The sequence below is a fragment of the Saccopteryx bilineata genome, chromosome 1 (genome assembly GCF_036850765.1).
Source record: "Saccopteryx bilineata isolate mSacBil1 chromosome 1, mSacBil1_pri_phased_curated, whole genome shotgun sequence".
Lineage (NCBI taxonomy): Eukaryota > Metazoa > Chordata > Mammalia > Chiroptera > Emballonuridae > Saccopteryx > Saccopteryx bilineata.
This window is the reverse complement of record NC_089490.1, coordinates 397945665-397962592: the sequence shown is the minus strand read 5'-3', so window position 1 is coordinate 397962592 and position 16928 is coordinate 397945665. Positions and strand designations below refer to the sequence as shown.

At 49.0% G+C, this 16928-nt stretch overlaps 3 protein-coding genes, 1 long non-coding RNA gene and 1 other non-coding gene across 6 annotated transcripts; 2 read left to right on the top strand and 3 right to left on the bottom strand.

Moving 5' to 3' along the window:
• Window positions 1-3675: 3675 nt before the first annotated feature.
• UQCC3 (ubiquinol-cytochrome c reductase complex assembly factor 3) lies at window positions 3676-4372 on the bottom strand. The gene is made up of 2 exons (XM_066251776.1): window positions 4148-4372; window positions 3676-4045 (listed from the first exon to the last, which is right to left on the bottom strand). Exons 1-2 carry the CDS (start codon window positions 4370-4372, stop codon window positions 3896-3898), a joined length of 375 nt encoding a protein of 124 aa, XP_066107873.1. The 3' UTR covers window positions 3676-3895.
• LOC136318823 (uncharacterized) lies at window positions 3926-6403 on the top strand. Its single transcript, XR_010728127.1, has 3 exons — window positions 3926-4063; window positions 4180-4381; window positions 5611-6403. It is a non-coding gene; the product is annotated as an uncharacterized lncRNA (long non-coding RNA).
• Window positions 6404-8569: 2166 nt separating this feature from the next.
• LBHD1 (LBH domain containing 1) lies at window positions 8570-16556 on the top strand. 2 transcript variants are annotated; one of them, XM_066251773.1, is made up of 6 exons: window positions 8570-8820; window positions 8875-9064; window positions 10485-10709; window positions 13124-13248; window positions 16029-16126; window positions 16208-16556. In XM_066251773.1, exons 1-6 carry the CDS (start codon window positions 8671-8673, stop codon window positions 16236-16238), a joined length of 819 nt encoding a protein of 272 aa, XP_066107870.1. In that variant the 5' UTR covers window positions 8570-8670; the 3' UTR covers window positions 16239-16556. The 2 variants fall into 2 exon arrangements, with proteins under 2 accessions (XP_066107870.1, XP_066107871.1); XM_066251774.1 differs by having other exon boundaries at window positions 8574-8820; window positions 8902-9064.
• CSKMT (citrate synthase lysine methyltransferase) lies at window positions 11314-12889 on the bottom strand. Its single transcript, XM_066251775.1, has 4 exons — window positions 12541-12889; window positions 12377-12468; window positions 12142-12274; window positions 11314-11984 (listed from the first exon to the last, which is right to left on the bottom strand). Exons 3-4 carry the CDS (start codon window positions 12206-12208, stop codon window positions 11329-11331), a joined length of 723 nt encoding a protein of 240 aa, XP_066107872.1. The 5' UTR covers window positions 12209-12274; window positions 12377-12468; window positions 12541-12889; the 3' UTR covers window positions 11314-11328.
• On the bottom strand, window positions 12550-12698 carry LOC136321154 (small nucleolar RNA SNORA57). Its single transcript, XR_010728445.1, has one exon. It is a non-coding gene; the product is annotated as a small nucleolar RNA SNORA57 (small nucleolar RNA).
• Window positions 16557-16928: the final 372 nt, after the last annotated feature.

Genomic DNA, 16928 nt, shown 5'->3' with positions numbered 1-16928 from the left:
TCTTGAATACACACCTGGGGAGCTCAGGCTCTGAACTGCCAAACGCCTTTATCAGAGCCGTCTCACTGCTGCTGATCACCTCACCCTGGTGTTTCCTCAAACAGCTGCTGCCTTTCCTCTCATTCCTGTGCTGGCAAAGGGTCACAAACTGTAGAGCGTCCTCCTGATATGCTACATGTGTGAGTTTGATCCCATCAGGGCACATACAATAATCTTTTACTCTACTCTAAAATCATTTTTTTTTTTTTTTTTTTAGTATTTTTCTGAAGCTGGAAACAGGGAGAGACAATCAGACAGACTCCCGCATGCCCCCGACCGGGATCCACCCGGCACGCCCACCAGGGGCGATGCTCTGCCTACCAGGGGGCGATGCTCTGCCCCTCTGGGGCGTCGCTCTGCCAAGACCAGAGCCACTCTAGCGCCTGGGGCAGAGGCCAAGGAGCCATCCCCAGCGCCCGGGTCATCTTTGCTCCAATGGAGCCTTGGCTGCGGGAGGGGAAGAGAGAGACAGAGAGGAAGAAGGCGGGGGGGTGGAGAAGCAAATGGGCACTTCTCCTATGTGCCCTGGCCGGGAATCGAACCGGGTCCTCCACACGCCAGGCCGATGCTCTACCGCTGAGCCAACAGGCCAGGACCTAAAATCAATTTTAAAAATGTTTATTGATTTTTAGAAGGAGAGAGACAGGAACATCTATTCCTGTATGTTCCCCGACCACAGATTGAACTGGCAACCTCCATGCTTCAGGACGATGACCAATGAGCTATCTGGCCTGGGCTCTAAAAACTTTAAAAATTTTTGGCCCTGGCCAGTTGGCTCAGTGGTAGAGCATCGGTCTGGTGTGCAGGAGTCCCGGGTTTGATTCCCAGCCAGGGCACACAGGAGAAGCACCCATCTGCTTCTCCACCCCTTCCCCTCTCCTTCCTCTCTGTCTCTCTCTTCCCCTCCCGCAGCCAAGGATCCATTGGAGCAAAGTTGGCCAGGCGTTGAGGCTGGCTCTATGGCCTCTGCCTCAGGCACTAGAATGGCTCTGGTTGCAGCAGAGCAAGGTCCCAGATGGGCAGAGCATCGCCCCCTGGTGGGCATGCCGGGTGGATCCCAGTCAGGCGCATGTGGGAGTCTGTCTTACTGCCTCCCCCGTTTCCAACTTCAGAAAAATACAAACAAAAAAACTTTAAAAAATTTTAAAAGCTCAACCAGGCAGTGGGACAGTGGATAGAATGTTGGCCTGGGATGCTGAGGACCCAGTTTTGAAACCGCAAGGTCGCCAGCTAGAGTTCAGGCTCACCAACACGAGCACAGGGTCACTAGCTGCAGTGGGGTCATCACAGACATGAGCCCATGATCGCTGGCCTGAAGCCCAAGGTTGTTGGCTGGAGCAAGGGGTGACTGGTTCAGCTGAAGCCCCCTGGTCAAGGCACATATGAGAAGTAATCAATGAACAACTAAGGTGCCACAACTATGAGTTGATACTTCCCATCACTCTCCCTGTATGTCCGTCTCTCTCACTTAAAAAGTTGTCTTAAAAAATTACAATAGTGCCTGACCAGGTGGTGGCGCAGTGGATAGAGCGTCGGACTGGGATGCGAGGACCCAGGTTCGAGACCGCAAGGTCGCCAGCTTGAGTGCAGGCTCATCTGGTTTGAGCAAAAGCTCACCAGCTTGGACCCAAGGTCGCTGGCTTGAGCAAGGGGTTACTCAGTCTGCTGAAGGCCCGCGGTCAAGGCACTTATGAGAAAGCAATCAATGAACAACTAAGGTGTTGCAACGAAAAACTCATGATTGATGCTTCTCATTTGTCTCCGTTCTTGTCTGTCTGTCCCTATTTATTCTATCCCTCTGTCTCTGTAAAAAAAAAAAATTACTGTAGTGAAATCCTGAAGCGGGGGAACCCCACTATTTACTGAAAGGCTGCTCTTCCAGGCACTGCACTTTACTTTTCTAAATTAATCTTATGACAGCCCTTAAGATAATTATCACCCTTCACTGAACAGGACTGAAGGTCAGAGAGATTTTGTAATATGCTGGAGTTGAATCAAAATCTGTCTGAGCCCTAGCTGATGGCTCAGCAAATAGAGCATCAGCCTGGTGTATGATGTCCTAGGTTCGATTCCTGGTCAGGGCATACAGGAGTAGTGACTATTTGCTTCTCCACCCCCCCCCCTCCTCTCCCTCTTCCCCCTCCTGTAGCCAGTGGCTTGATTGGTTCTAATGTGGACACAGGCGTGCTGAGGATAGCTCAGTTGGAGCGCATCAGCTTCAGGTGCTAAAAGTAGCTTGATACTCCAGTATCAGCCCCTAATGGGGTTGCCTGGTAGATCCTGGTCAGGAACTCTTAATGTGCAGGAGTCCACCTCACTATCTCCCCACCTCTCTTAAAAAAAAAAAAAAAGATATCTGACTGCCTGACTGGTGGTGGTGTGTGGATACAGCATGGAGCTGGGATGCTGGGTCAAGGTTGCTGGCTTGAGTGTGGGCTCATCCCACTTTAGCTGCAGGCTCCCCAGCTTGAGCATGGGTCGCTGGATTGAGCGTGGGATCATAGACATGACCCACATCCCTGGCTTGAGCCCATGGTTGCTGGCTAAGCTGAAGCCCCCTGGTCAAGGGAGGTATAAGAAGCAATCAGTGTACAACTTAAAAAGAAAGTGCTACAACTGTGAGTTGGTGCTTCTCATCTTTCTCCCTCTCTTGTCTCTCAAAAACAAAGTTTTTGCAAGCACAGTCACTACCCTAAGCAAATGGGCTCTGAAGGTTAGATGATGGTCACTGATGCCTGGACTGTGGTGGCACCGGGGCTAAAGCCTAGACCTGGAATGCTGAGGTCACCAGTTCAAATCCTGGGCTAGAAGCAAATGCTTCGCACTTCATCCCCCGCCTTTCTCTCCTCTCTCTAAAATCAGTCAATATAAATAAATAAAAATAATGGCCACAGAAGACATCTGGCACATCTTTTTTTTTTTTTAATTTGTTTTTAATTTTTTTTTTTTTTTTGTATTTTTCTGAAGTTGGAAACGGGGGAGGCAGTCAGACTTCTCCATGTGACCGACCGGGATCCACCCGGCATGCCCACAGGGTGCGATGCTCTGCCCATCTGGGGCCTTGCTCTGTTGCAACCAGAGCCATTCTAGTACCTGAGGCAGAGGCCATGGAGCCATCCTCAGGGCCCGGGCCAACTTTGCTCCAATGGAGCCTTGGCTGCAGGAGGGGAATAAAGAGACAGAGAGGAAGGAGAGGGGGAGGGGTGGAGAAGCAGATGGGCCCTTCTCCTGTGTGCCCTGGCTGGGGACTGAACCTGGGACTCCTGCACGCCAGGCCCACACTCTACCACTGAGCCAACCGGCCAGGGCCATCAGGCACATCTTAAGTGCTAGAAGTGCCACTCCAACCTCAATGGAAGATCAGGAACCCAAAGTGTCCTCTTTGAGCATATACTGTACTTATTACAAAATTTCAAGGATAGATCTGATTTCAAAAATGATGCTAGGTTATCCCCCAAAGTACACTCAAACAATTTACATGACCTGACTTGTGTTTTGAAAACGTGGTCGCTGTGCCTATTGGGCTTCAACCTCACACGGGGAAAGGGGTGGGGGTGGGCGGGAGCCGGGGTCATCCCTGCCCGCAGAACACAGCCCCAGAACACGACATTCACGGCGTCAGACTGCAGGGCTCACTCTCTGGATGGAAGAACGTGGTTTACTAGTTCCTTCAGTTCGCCACATCCGATGGCCCCGCGTGACCATGCAGCCAGTGCTGGGTTTGGGAGGAACGTGCTCACCCCGAGGCAGCTTCCTGGACCCGGCCTCCCCGCCAGGTCCACGGAAGAAAAAGGCCGCCTCGGACTCCAGCGCCCCTGGAGCAGAGCTCCCAGCGTCCACCGGTGCAGGTCCCCGTTCACGCTGACTTCCCGCCGCCGCCGCTTATCCAGTTCTTCCTCCAGGTCACATTTTCCTGCGTGTCAGCTGCCTTCTGCAGAGTGGCCAGCACTAATTGTTTGGTCTTGGCCGCCTCTTCCCTGCTTTGCGAGTCCAGCCCCGGCATCCCCTGCGGGCAGGAAAAGAGGTTCGTAGTTCTAGCCCCCAGCCCGCGGCTCTCCGCCCGTCCGCCCACCGACCCACCCCATTTCGGATTTCCAATTGCTCACACCTTCAGCATCACCTGAACCTGCTCCTCTCTAGGGGTCACGAGAAGAAAGAGTGCGGAGCCCACGCCAGCCCACGCACCCACTATTGCGACTGCGACCAGCGATTTGCGCAAGGACGCCATAGATGACCAGCGAGACTGCTTCAGCTGTCTCCCGCAGCCTAGAAAGGCCAGCACGGCGTCTCGCCGCCTCCTGCGCAGGCTAGAGCGACCCACAAAGGACACCATAGAAAAAGGGTAGGCTAGAGAGGACCTGATTAGCGAAACGTTTCTAGAGCGCCTGTGTCTTAAGTCTAGATTTGGCGGAGAAAGTTGGGTGTGTCAAGGTGTCGGCACTGAAGGTCGACCGCAGGCCCCTTGTCTTGAGGTCCGGAGTGGGATGCTAAGAGGAGAGTGAGTGTCTTCCTGGTTGCTGTAGGTCCAGTTCCGGAATTTACTGACCAAAAGAGGGCTAGGGCCGTGTTCTGTGGTTTCCTACAATAACTTGTGCTGTTTTAATACAGAGTGGACATACAAATACTTGGACACATTAATCAGTCTACAGACCCCTTAAATCCCTTCAAATCCTGAACAAAAACTCAAAGCCAAGTGTACTGGGTGGGGAAAAGGTATATTTACATATTTCTTCTTTATTTTACTTATTAATAAATTTGTTAGCCTGACATGTGGTGGCGCAGTGGATAAAGCGTCGACCTGGAAATGCTGAGATCGCCGGTTTGAAACCCCGGGCTTGCCTGGTCAAGGCACATATGGGAGTTGATGCTTCCAGCTCCTCCCCCCCCCTTCTCTCTCTCTATCTCTCCATCTCTCCCTCTCCTCTCTAAAAAATGAATAAATAAATTTTAAGAAAAAATAAATTTGTTAAAAGTAAACTTGTTACATTTTTCATCATGGCATATAGCTTTCTTTTTTTAAAGATTTTTCTCTCTCTCTTTTTTTTTTTACAGAGACAGAGTCAGAGAGAGGGATAGACAGGAATGGAGAGATGAGAAGCATCAATTATTAGTTTTTCGTTGCTCGTTGCAACACCTTAGTTGTTCATTGATTGCTTTCTCATATGTGCCTTGACTTCAGCAGACTGAGTAACCCCTTGCTCAAGCCAGCAACTTTGGGTTGAAGCTGGTGTGCTTTTGCTCAAACCAGATGAGCCTGCGCTCAAGCTGGCTACCTCGGGGTCTCGAACCTGGGTCCTCCGCATCCCAGTCCGACGCTCTATCCACTGCACCACTGCCTGGTCAGGCTAAGATTTTATTTATTGATTTTACAAAGGGGAGGGCCAGGGAATGAAAAGTAGTTGCTTCACTCTAGCTGTTCATTGGTTGCATGTTGTATGTGCCTTGACCAGGCAAACCCAGGGTTTTGAACCAGCGACCACAGCATTCCAGGTCGATGCTCTAGCCACTGCACCACCACAGGTCAGGTGGCATATATCCTTTTTTTCTTCTTCTTTCTTTATTCATTTTTAGAGAGGAGAGAGAGAAGGGGGGAGGAGCTGGAAGCATCAACTCCCATATGTGCCTTGACCAGGCAAGCCCAGGGTTTCGAACCGGCGACCTCAGCATTTCCAGGTCGATGCATTATCCAATGTGCCGCCACAGGTCAGGCCATATATCCTTTTTAAACTCTGCATTTTTGTGTAACATACCAAAGTCCAATTTGGAGAAGAAAACGCTTCTTAGCTGACTGGTAGTTCAGTTGGTTGGAGTGTTGTGCTGATATGCCAAGGTTATAGGTTCAATCCCAGCTCATGCTACATACCAAAAGCAACCAATGAATGTGTGAATAAGTGGTACAACAAATCGGTATTTCTCCCTCTCTCTTAAAAATTATATATAGTCTACCGGAAAGTTCTGTTCGTTTTTGGAATAAAACAAAATACAAATTTTTCTTACCGTTAATAAACTTTATTAAATAATATATTTCCACACCAATCCTATCTTCCGAATATGGTCCAAAATGGTTTGCTGAGCTGAATTAAGCCTTTCTGCAATCTCCGATGTTGTCAGAAAAGGATCTTGCTCCAACATGGTCTTAACAACATTGTCATCGATCAAAGATGGTCGCCCAGAACGTGGCTTATCAGAAAGGTCTAAATCCCTGTTTCAAATTTTTCGAACCATCTTCTGCATGTCCTATCAGAAACTGTACCTTCACCAAACACTTTCAATAAATTTCTACATGCTTCTGTAGCATTTCTTCCTTGTTGAAATTCGTATACAATACAGTGGCGTAAATGAACTTTATCAGTAGCCATGGGTACACTATTGCTTCACACATAAGACTAACATGAATTAACTTTGTTTTAGTTAATTTGCTACGTTAGTATGTATACATTAAGTGATAAAAATAGAAAGGCACACATGCGCCAAATAAACATGTGCTTACATGTCAAAACTTGTTGTGGTAGAAATGGACAGAACTTTCCAGTAGACCTTATATATATAGACATCTCTTAGTTGTGTCTGGACAAAGTCATTTAAGTTTTCTGTGCCCTGGTTTCTGCATCAGAAAGTGGGGCTAATAACAGTATCTATTTCATAGCTTTAGGGTAATTAAATAAGTTTACATGCAAAACATTTAATTTTTTAAAAGACTTATTTATTCATTTTTTTTTAAACAGAGACAGAGAGTCAGAGAGAGGGATAGACAGGGACAGACAGACAGGAACGAAGAGATGAGAAGCAGCAATCATTAGTTTTTTGCTGTGCTTTGCAACACCTTAGTTCATTGATTGCTTTCTCATATGTGCCTTGACTGCGGGCCTTCAGCAGACTGAGTAACCCCTTGCTCGAGCCAGCGACCTTGGGTCCAAGCTGGTGAGCTTTTTTTGCTCAAACCAGATGAACCCGCGTTCAAGCTGGTGACCTCGGGGTCTCGAACCTGGGTCCTTCCGCATCCCAGTCCAATGCTGTATCCACTGCACTACCGCCTGGTCAGGCTATTTATTCATTTTTAACATTTTTTGTTTGCTTGTTTGTTTTTTTGGTATTTTCTCTGAAGCTGGAAAGGGGAGAGACAGTCAGACAGACTCCCGCATGCGCCCGACCTCAGACAGACTCCCGCATGCGCCCGACCGGGATCCACCCGGCACGCCCACCAGGGGCGATGCTCTGCCCACCAGGGGGTGATGCTCTGCCCCTCCGGGGCATCGCTACCAGAGCAACTCTAGTGCCTGGGGCAGAGGCCAAGGAGCCATCCCCAGCGCCCGGGTCATCTTTGCTCCAATGGAGCCTTGGCTGCGGGAGGGGAAGAGAGAGACAGAGAGGAAGGAGGGGGGGTGTGGAGAAGCAAATGGGTGCTTCTCCTATGTGCCCTGGCCGGGAATCGAACCCGGGTCCCCCGCACACCAGGCAGGCCGACGCTCTACCGCTGAGCCAACTGGCCAGGGCCTATTTATTCATTTTTAGAGAGGAGAGAGAGAGAGAGAGAGAGAGAGAGAGAGAGAGAGAGAGAGAGAAGGGGGGAGGAGCAGGAAGCATCAACTCTCATGTGCTTGACCAGGCAAGCCCAGGGTTTCGAACCGGCAACCTCAGTGTTTAGGCTGATGCTTTATCCACTGTGCCACCACAGGTCAGGCTGCGTGTAAAACATTTAAAACAGTTCCTGGTGCCCTGGCCAGATAGCTCTATTGGTTGGAGCATCGTCCCAACATGCCAAGATTGCAGGTTCGATGGGGTCAGAGCACATACAGTAATCAACCAATAAATGCATGGATGGGTAGAATAGTGAGTCAAAGTTTCTCTCTTCCCCCACCTCCAAACTATCTCTCCAAAATTAATTTTTTAAAAGTTTAGAAAAAACCCCAACAGTTCCTGCAAATAGTAAATACCATATAAATATTCATTAAAAAGATACAAAGAGCCTGACCTGTGGTGGCGCAGTGAATGAAGCATCTACCTGGAACACTGAGGTTCCTGGTTTGAAACCCTGGGCTTGCCTGGTCAAGGCATATATGGGAGTTGATGCTTCCTGCTCCTCATCTCTTCTATCTCTCTCCTCTCTAAAATGAATAAATAAAATCTTAAAAAAAAAAAGATACAAGGAAATACATCAATTTGGGAAACCCAGTATGCAAAGGAATCAGGAAGTTTCAGGAGCCGATGAATGCACAGCTCAGTGGAAGAACAAATGAACAATTCTTCCCCCTCCTCTCTTCTCACTGTCTCCAAAATCAATAAGTAAATAATTAAAAATAAGTAAATAAATAAAAGAAATTAGGAAGTTTCAAGTTTGTTGTCAAGGCCTTTCATTCACAGGGCTTTAATCCGGATGCCCTTGTTGATACCTCTGCTGCCTTTCCCAGTGTCACTAGGGAGGTGAATAAAAATAAAGCTCTTATCCCAGTACTGGGATTTTCCCCTCCCCTGGAAGGCCCATAATCTCCAAGCATGTCATCCTGCTCTCCTCAGAAGTGATTAAGGAGCCAGGCTCCAAAGAAGATTAAAGGAGCAGTTTGTGGGGTGCACTGTGCAGGGGTTCAGAACTCTACTGAGTTCAGCCACCCTGTACACTAAAAATCAGCAGCCATGGACCTTGTGCCAGGAAGCAGCGAGGATGGGCCTTGGCCTAGAGATCACCCAGGCTCCCTCCAGCATCCAGAAAGTCCTAGATTGACCAACCTTCTCTGGAAGGACGGAGAAGAAAAGGATGGCGTTGAAGGTCACCAGGATGTTCAGGTTAGTACTGCCCCACCCTGCGCCCTGCCGCTGTGGGCTCATCCTCCAATTTAGCCCAAGAAACCTGCTGTCCCCATGCAGGTTGTCTCTCAGAAGACTCGTCTGCCCTCCATTGTGGTAGAAGCCTCTGAGGTAAGTGAAGAGAGCAGGGAGCTCCGGTGGCCACATGAGGAGCTGCTGTTGCTCAGTGATGATGAGGAAGAAGAGGCCCAGGTGTTCTTCCAGGACCAAAGTGAAGAGCCAGGTGATGGGAGTGGCAGCTTCAACGGGGCCCTTGTGACCTGGATGTTCTGAGCAGGACCAAGATGGGAAACTCAGTTGTATCCCTTGCATTAGTGCCAGGCACAGATATTCAATAAATATAGTGAAAAAAACGTTGGGGTGCCCTAGTTGAACTTTAGAGGCAGTTCTGATGTCAGATGGGTCATCTCTTTTAATATATATATATTTTAACATTTTAAACTACTGTTTGTTGTGGGGAAAAGAAGATAAAAATTACTACCCCAAATCTGACTGCCCAGTGATAGGTTAACATTTGAGATGTCTTCTCTTACAGATTTTCCTCCATGTTTGTATATGGTTATATAAACTTTTCTTTAAAGATCTTTTTTTTTTTTTTTTTTTAAATTATTTTTATTTATTTATTCATTTTAGAGGGAAGAGAGAGAAAGAGAGAGAGAGAGGAAGAGAGAGAAGGGGGGGGGAGGAGCAGGAAGATTCAACTTCCATATGTGCCTTGACCGGGCAAGCCTAGGGTTTTGAACCGGCGACCTCAGTGTTCCAGGTCGACGCTTTTATCCACTGTGCCACCACAGGTCAGGCACTAAAGATCTTTTTTTAAAGAGAAATGGAGTGGGTGGAGCGAGAAGCATCAACTCCTAGTTGTTGCTTCTCATACGTGCCTCAACCAGGCAAGCCCAGGGTTGTGAACTGGTGACCTCAGCATTCTAGGTCAATGCCACATATGATACAAACACTGCGCCACCACAGGTCAAGCTAAACTTTTTCTTTTTTTTTTTTTTTAGCATTTATTATGTTTCAGGAAGTGTGCTAAACACTTACCTCATGATCTTCAGACCCCAATGAGGGAGATACTTTCTTCTCATGAGGAAACTGAGGCTGTGAAGTTAGACTCTTCATAGTAATTGCTGTCTTGCTGTTTTATAAGCAAAGGTTACAAATTCATGGGTTATTTTTTTTTTTTTTTTTTTTTTACATTTAATTGATCTGAAGGGAAACAAGTATCATATGTTCATTTTATTTTTTAAAAATTCACTGCATCAGGCTTGACCAGGCAGTGGTGCAGTGGATAGAGCGTCAGACTGGGATGCGGAGGGCCCAGGTTCGAGACCCCGAGGTCACCAGCTTGAGCACGGGCTCATCTGGTTTGAGCAAAGCTCACCAGCTTGGACCCAAGGTCGCTGGTTTGAGCAAGGGATTACTCAGTTTGCTGAAGGCCCACGGTCAAGGGTCAAGGCACATATGAGAAAGTAATCAATGAACAACTAAGGTGTTGCAACAAAAAACTGATGATTGATGCTTCTCATCTCTCTCTGTTCCTGTTTGTCCTTATCTATTCCTCTGTCTCTAAAAAAAAAAATTTCAATGCATCAGGAATATTTTTCACTGTTAATGGGCTCTTTAACTCCCCTCCCCCAACCCAGGTTGGACGTGGAGCCCACTGGACCCCAAATCTCCCTTAAGAACCTTTAACCCAGAGCTCAGCTGGGGGCAGGAACAGGGACAAAATGCCTCTTGGATTCCCGAGGACACAGAGTGTCAGGAAGCACCCAATCCCTGTCCTCTCTGGGATCCAAGAACAGGCTTCAGTGTCTGCAGAAGCCACTTGGTGGAATATCCCCATCTCCTGCCTCCCAGGAGCTTTGACGGTAAGTATTTTTTGTCCTCGTTCCTTGAACATTTCACCTGGGCTTATTTATGGATCCCTTCTACTCATCCTTTCACAATCTCCCCTGTACAGGTGAGAAAAATGAGCTTAGAGGTTAGGCCACTGGGTCATACAAGTCAATCATTGCTGGGATTTGGTTAAGAGCTATCTGCTGTTTTCACAAGTTCCAGTTAGTTGGGGGTTAGATCCCCTTTATTCAGCACTCATCTTGGGACTGCTCCTGCTAAATGTTTCAGCTATCATTGTATGCAATCCCCATAACTCCAGGTATCATTCCTACTTTCTGATGTGTAAACTGGGGCACAGAAACAGCCAGTACTTTAATCCTCATTTTCCGGCCATCTTGCAAAGGCAAAGCTCTCTTCATCTCTCTTTATCCAACAAAAACTCTAGGGTCGCCTGACCTGTGGTGGCGCAGTGGATAAAGCGTCGACCTGGAAATGCTGAGGTCGTCGGTTCAAAACCCTGGGCTTGCCTGGTCAAGGAACATATGGGAGTTGATGCTTCCAGCTCCTCCCCCTTCTCTCTCTCTCTCCTCTCTAAAATGAATAAATAAAAATAAAAAAAACCAAAAAAACTCTAGGGTCAAGATTAAGTCTTTAATGAGAACCTTGAACCAAGTAAGCAAAGTAGGTGATGCCCCTGAAAGGGCCTATCTCCTGTATAGTCACGGTCCTGCCTTGTGATCCTTGCTCCAAACAGGGAAGACGAACGTCAGGGTCCTCATCTGAAAACTGAATCAGGGTCCCCTGGGGGCTTAGGACCCTCAGGCATTCTGACAGCAGCTGGTAAGCTCCTGGCAGACCACCCCGAGCAACAGCATCCCAGGTGCCCTTGTCCAGCACTAGCTGGAAGGAGCCCGAGGAAGCCACTGGCTCTAGGTTCTGGGCATCAGCCTGCATGAAGTGGAGGCGGGAGGCAGGGTGTCCAGGGCACAGGGGTGTTTGGCCTTGGCCACCTTCCAAGACGTTTTTCATGTGGGCTACAGCCACAGGAGAGAAGTCGACCCCCAGCACGTCCACGGGATGTGGGCACTTGGTGTAGAGGCCTGTACACAGGCTCGAGGTCCCACAGCCCACGTCTAACACCGGCAGTGGACAGACAGCCTGGGCCCTCTGCAGCAGGGGCAGTAGGAGCTCCTGGACTTCCTCGTATCCAAAGAACCAGTCGAAGGTAGGGACGCTACCCAGCCAGGGCTGGGCGTACACCTTATCCCAGAGACAGCGGTCCGCCAGGCAGCTACCAGCCAGGGAGCCTGTGGGCACAAGCGGAAGGGATGTGTCATCCGGCGCCCTATCCAACGGCTGCAAAAACGCTCCGTGTAACCTGAGCTTTTATGAACCACACTTAAAGGACTAGACTCCTAGGTGACGAAGCAACTACCTTGCCCTCCCACTGTCCATCTTTCCTACCCGCTAAGGAGCGGCGCGTCCCCGCAGCCAGGGTCGCCAGGTGAAGGGTTCGGTGTAGCGCGGCCATCCAGAGGGGCCGGCAAGGTCGGCCAGAGAACCTTCTGCGAAATGTTGCGCGCACTCCGGCAGAAGCCTCAGATTCAAGAGAAGATTTGCAAAATCTGCTTTACGGAACAACGCGTACAGCCTAACTCTGCAGCCTCGGGGAAAAAAGCACGCGAATACACACACACACCTACAACGGTAGGAACGGCCTTTATTGGTTGCAACGGGAAGTGGAAAAGAGGGGGCTAGGACAGCTCCAGCTCCTGGGGCGGCTTCACGGACCTGCAACAAAAGGAGGAAAGGAGGCATGAAGTTCCCCGGGAGGAGTCCACAGAACTTCGGTCTGCCCTGTACCTTGGAGAACCGTGTCCCGGCGCTTGAGGATAGAACCGGCGGACTGGAAACCGTCGGCACCGAAGACATGACGCCGAGAGGGCCGGGGCCCTTTCCCTCTGCCTCCGTACATTACGGGGATCGGGACCGCACGCCCGACCCCCGCCAAGAAGAGGAGGGTCCGCAAGCCCCGCCTAGACCCCCCCGCACGTCCCAAGTTGGTTCACTATGTGAGACCACTCTTACTTCGCGGCTGCCCTTGGAAAGGATTGGGAACACGCGGAGATCCTTTATATAGCACTAGGACCCGCCCCCAAGCTACGATTGGCTTGAGGAGGACTGGAGGGCGGGGCCCATACGAACCTTGAGAGCTGCGAAAACGCAGACCGGAAGCCGGCAAAGGTGTTCAGCCATGGGTGCTCCGGGGGGTAAAATCAACCGTCCCCGAACGGTGACTATCGGGGAGCGCCTACTTTGTTTCCGAAGCGTCCCGGAGCCCTCTGATCCTGCCCGAAACGGGATTGGCAGAACAGAGACGCCGGGTGCAGGGATCCCGGGTCACTATGCGTGGCCTCCGTCTGATTAGCATCTTCCTCCCCTGCAGGAGCTGAAGAAGAAGCTGTTCAAGCGTCGGCGGGTGTTGAACCGGGAGCGGCGCCTGAAGCACCGGGTGGTCGGGGCCGTGATAGACGAAGGGCTGATCACGCGGCACCACCTCAAGAAGCGGGCGTGAGTGCCAGATACCTGTTCCCCTGGGTCTTCCCCCCTAGTTTCTTTTCCCCTTTCTGTCAAACTCCGGAGCATCTAGCACCTCCCTGCTTTCACTGTGCGCTCACATTTGTGCAAGGGACATGGATGCTGTGTTTGTGCCTTAACTCTACTAGCTTCTCACTATTCTGGTCGCTCACAACCCTTCTTTGGGTCTTGAACCTCATTGATAATCTTAAGGAGAGCTATCCACTCTCCCATCTCCCCAAGAAAGATTGTACAGTCACATAAATTTTTATAAGTAAATTTTAATTTTTATTTATTTATTCATTTTTTTTTTTAGAGAGGAGAGGGAGAGACAGAGAGAGAGAGAGAGAGAGAGAGAGAGAGAGGAGAGACAGAGAGAAAGGGGGGAGGAGCTGAAAGCATCAACTCCCATATGTGCCTTGACCAGGCAAGCCCAGGGTTTCGAACTGGCGACCTCAGCATTTCCAGGTCGACGCTTTATCCACTGCGCCACCACAGGTCAGGCTATAAGTAAATTTTAAAGCGTACGCGACTAGATGAATTTTTACAGAGGCACATGTGAGGTTTTGCATATAAGTTTCAGGGTCCCTTGAGTCTTGGGGAAGAGTTCCTAATCAATCCATTCATTGACTTTTTTGTTTTGTTTTGTTTTCATTGACTTCTTCAATATCAACATCTGCAGAGTTTATAATAAGAAATTTATTTGGTCTTTGTCACTAATTCCTGGCTCAGAGCCCCTAAAACCTGTGGGTTGATGGGAGTGATTTTTATTTTAATTAGAAGCTCCTTCTGAGTACACCTAAATTTATGCTACTGAGTGACAGGGTGGGCTAATCACCATAAAAACTCAATGTTTAGCCTGACCTGTGGTGGCGCAGTGGGATAAAGCATTGACCTGGAACACTGAGGTTGCTGGTTCGAAACCCTGGGCTTGCCTGGTCAAGGCACATATGGGAGTTGATGCTTCCTGCTCCTCCCCTTTCTCTCTCTCTCTCTCTCTCCCCTCTCTCTCTAAAAAAAAAAGTCAATAAATAAAATTAAAAAAAAAAAAACTCAATGTTTAGGGGTTTGGGAAATTAAGCCCCCTCCTTGGGATCTCCGGGAAATAGGAACTGTTGAGAGTGCTGGCCACTAAGCTCTATAAAAACTCTTGAACAACAGATGTTTGGTAAACTTCCTGTTTGGTGACTTGGTAGAGCTTGGAAGGTAGCTCGCCTGAAGAGGGCATGGACACTTGAGGCATCTCTTCTGCAAGTAAACATTTCCCAGATTTCTGTGAGCTATTCTCCAAATTACAGAGTCTGAAAAAAGGAATATGAAAATCCTGACTTATAGCAGGTGGGTCAAAAGTAAGGGTGGCAACATGCTATTTCCAGGTATAATGACAGAATTGAATTCAAGTTTTAGGACACTCAGATAATGTTTGCTGACAATTGGGAGCATTGTTTGATGTGGGAACTGCCCCCTCCAACATCATAAGTATTGAGAACAGAGGAGAAAAACAGTTTTCCCTTGCAAGTTTGTGCGATATACTAAAATTTAATAACATTTAATTTTTGTGTGTGTGTGTGTGAGACAGGAAGGCAAGAGATGAGAAGCATCAACTCATAGTTGTGGCACCTTAGTTGTTCATTGATTGCTTCCTCATATATGCCTTGACTGGAGGGCTTCAGCTGAGCTAGGGACCCCTTGCTCAAGTCAGAGACCTTGTGTTCAAGCCAGCAACCATGGGGTCATGTCTATAATCCCACGCTCAAGCAGTAACTGTGGAGTTTTGAACCTGGATCCTTAGCATCTCAGGCTGATCCTTGATCCACTGTGTAACTGCCTGGTCAGGCAACATTTAAGGTTAAGTACTTTATGTGTTGAGATGAAACTCTGCCTTAGAGTCCAGATTTTTTTTTTTTTAATTTACAGAGAGAGAGAGTCAGAGAGAGGGATAGATAGGGACAGACAGACAGGAACAGAGAGAGATGAGAAGCATCAATCATAAGTTTTTCGTTGCGACACCTTAGTTGTTCATTGATTGCTTTCTCATATGTGCCTTGACTGCGGGCCTTCAGCAGACCGAGTAACCCCTTGCTCGAGCCAGCGACCTTGGGTCTAAGCTGGTGAGCTTTGCTCAAACCAGAGGAGCCCGTGCTCAAGCTGGCGACCTCGGGGTCTCGAACCTGGGTCCTCTGCATCCCAGTCTGACCCTTTATCTACTGCGCCACTGCCTGGTCAGGCAGAGTCTAGATTTTCAATTAATTCTTTGATGTGGATCCAAAGACCTTTTTTCTTTTTTTTTTTTCTTTTTTTTTTTTTGTATTTTTCTGAAGCTGGAAACGGGGAGAGACAGTCAGACAGACTCCCGCATGCGCCCGACCGGGATCCACCCGGCACGCCCACCAGGGGCGAAGCTCTGCCCACCAGGGGGTGATGCTCTGCCCCTCTGGGGCGTCGCTCTGCCGCGACCAGAGCCACTCCAGCGCCTGGGGCAGAGGCCAAGGAGCCATCCCCAGCGCCCGGGCCATCTTTGCTCCAATGGAGCCTTGGCTGCGGAAGGGGAAGAGAGAGACAGAGAGGAAGGAGGGGGTGGGGGTGGAGAAGCAAATGGGCGCCTCTCCTGTGTGCCCTGGCCGGGAATCGAACCCGGGTCCCCCGCACGCCAGACCGACGCTCTACCGCTGAGCCAACCGGCCAGGGCCAAGACCTTTTCAATAGCTAGAACCACTTGTGTGGTTTCTGTAGGTTCAGGTTAATCTGGATCTTTGCTCCTACCAACCATTCAGGTCCAGTGCGCGTGCCAACATTACACTGTCTGGGAAGAAGCGCAGAAAACTCCTCCAGCAAATCCGGCTTGCTCAGAAAGAGAAAGCAGCCATGGAAGGTGAGGCTGGGGCACAGAGGTGGGGTGAGAGGGCAGCCTGGATCCACTGGGGTTCTTTCATGTTTCTTTCTCTTTACTCAGTGGAAGCCCCTGCAAAGCCAGCCAGGACTAGTGAGCCACAGCCCAAAGTGCAAAAGAAGACAAAAGCCCCCCAGGATGTAGATATGGAGGACCTTGAAAATGGGAGCTAGATCTTACCCCTTTCACCAGAAGATTCTCAGCTGGAGCCAAGAGGACTCCGGGGTTGTTTCAGAAGACTTTGGACAAAATATTGCTCCCTTTCACTCTCCCCCAACTCTTCTTCCATAAAGGCCAGTGACCTGCTATGGAGAGAGATGTTGAGAGGAAGAATGGAAAAGAAAGATTTGAGAGGGTGCTGGCTCTTTAGCAATCAACTTTATTTGTAATAAAGCCCTAGAGTTCTCACTGAGATGTGTGTGATTAAATGTGGAAATGGGGGTGGGGTTGGGCCGTGAAAAGGCATCTGTGATAGTAGAAAAAAGGCAGTTGGGAAACAGTACCCACTGAGTACTTGAGCTAAAGCATCAAGAAGCCAGCCTCTTCAACAGCCCTGTCTCTAGTGAGTAACACTCCAACTTGCCATTTTTGACCAAAACATAGATCACTGTACAGACAGCAGAGGAGGTAAGGGTTCTGTACCAGCCCTGCTGCTGCTTCTGTGTGACCAGGGTGGGCAAGTCACTTGGTCCTGTTTGTCTCTACTTTTGCTGGATTATATTTTTAATAAAGTGAAGACCAAACATTATTTTTCCCTTTTAACATTCAGAGATCCTGTTGGAAG

Excerpts from the sequence above, each read along its gene's own strand:
- UQCC3 (XM_066251776.1), bottom strand. The coding sequence starts at position 4,372 with ATGGTGTCCTTTGTGGGTCGCTCTAGCCTGCGCAGGAGGCGGCGAGAC. Across the intron at positions 4,046-4,147 it reads AGGTTCAGGTGATGCTGAAG|GGGATGCCGGGGCTGGACTC; the intron begins GTGTGAGCAATT and ends TCCTGCCCGCAG.
- CSKMT (XM_066251775.1), bottom strand. The coding sequence starts at position 12,208 with ATGGCCGCGCTACACCGAACCCTTCACCTGGCGACCCTGGCTGCGGGG. Across the intron at positions 11,985-12,141 it reads GACGCGCCGCTCCTTAGCGG|GCTCCCTGGCTGGTAGCTGC; the intron begins GTAGGAAAGATG and ends TTGTGCCCACAG.
- LBHD1 (XM_066251773.1), top strand. The coding sequence starts at position 8,671 with ATGGACCTTGTGCCAGGAAGCAGCGAGGATGGGCCTTGGCCTAGAGAT. Across the intron at positions 8,821-8,874 it reads AAGGTCACCAGGATGTTCAG|CCCAAGAAACCTGCTGTCCC; the intron begins GTTAGTACTGCC and ends CCTCCAATTTAG. Across the intron at positions 16,127-16,207 it reads AGAGAAAGCAGCCATGGAAG|TGGAAGCCCCTGCAAAGCCA; the intron begins GTGAGGCTGGGG and ends CTCTTTACTCAG.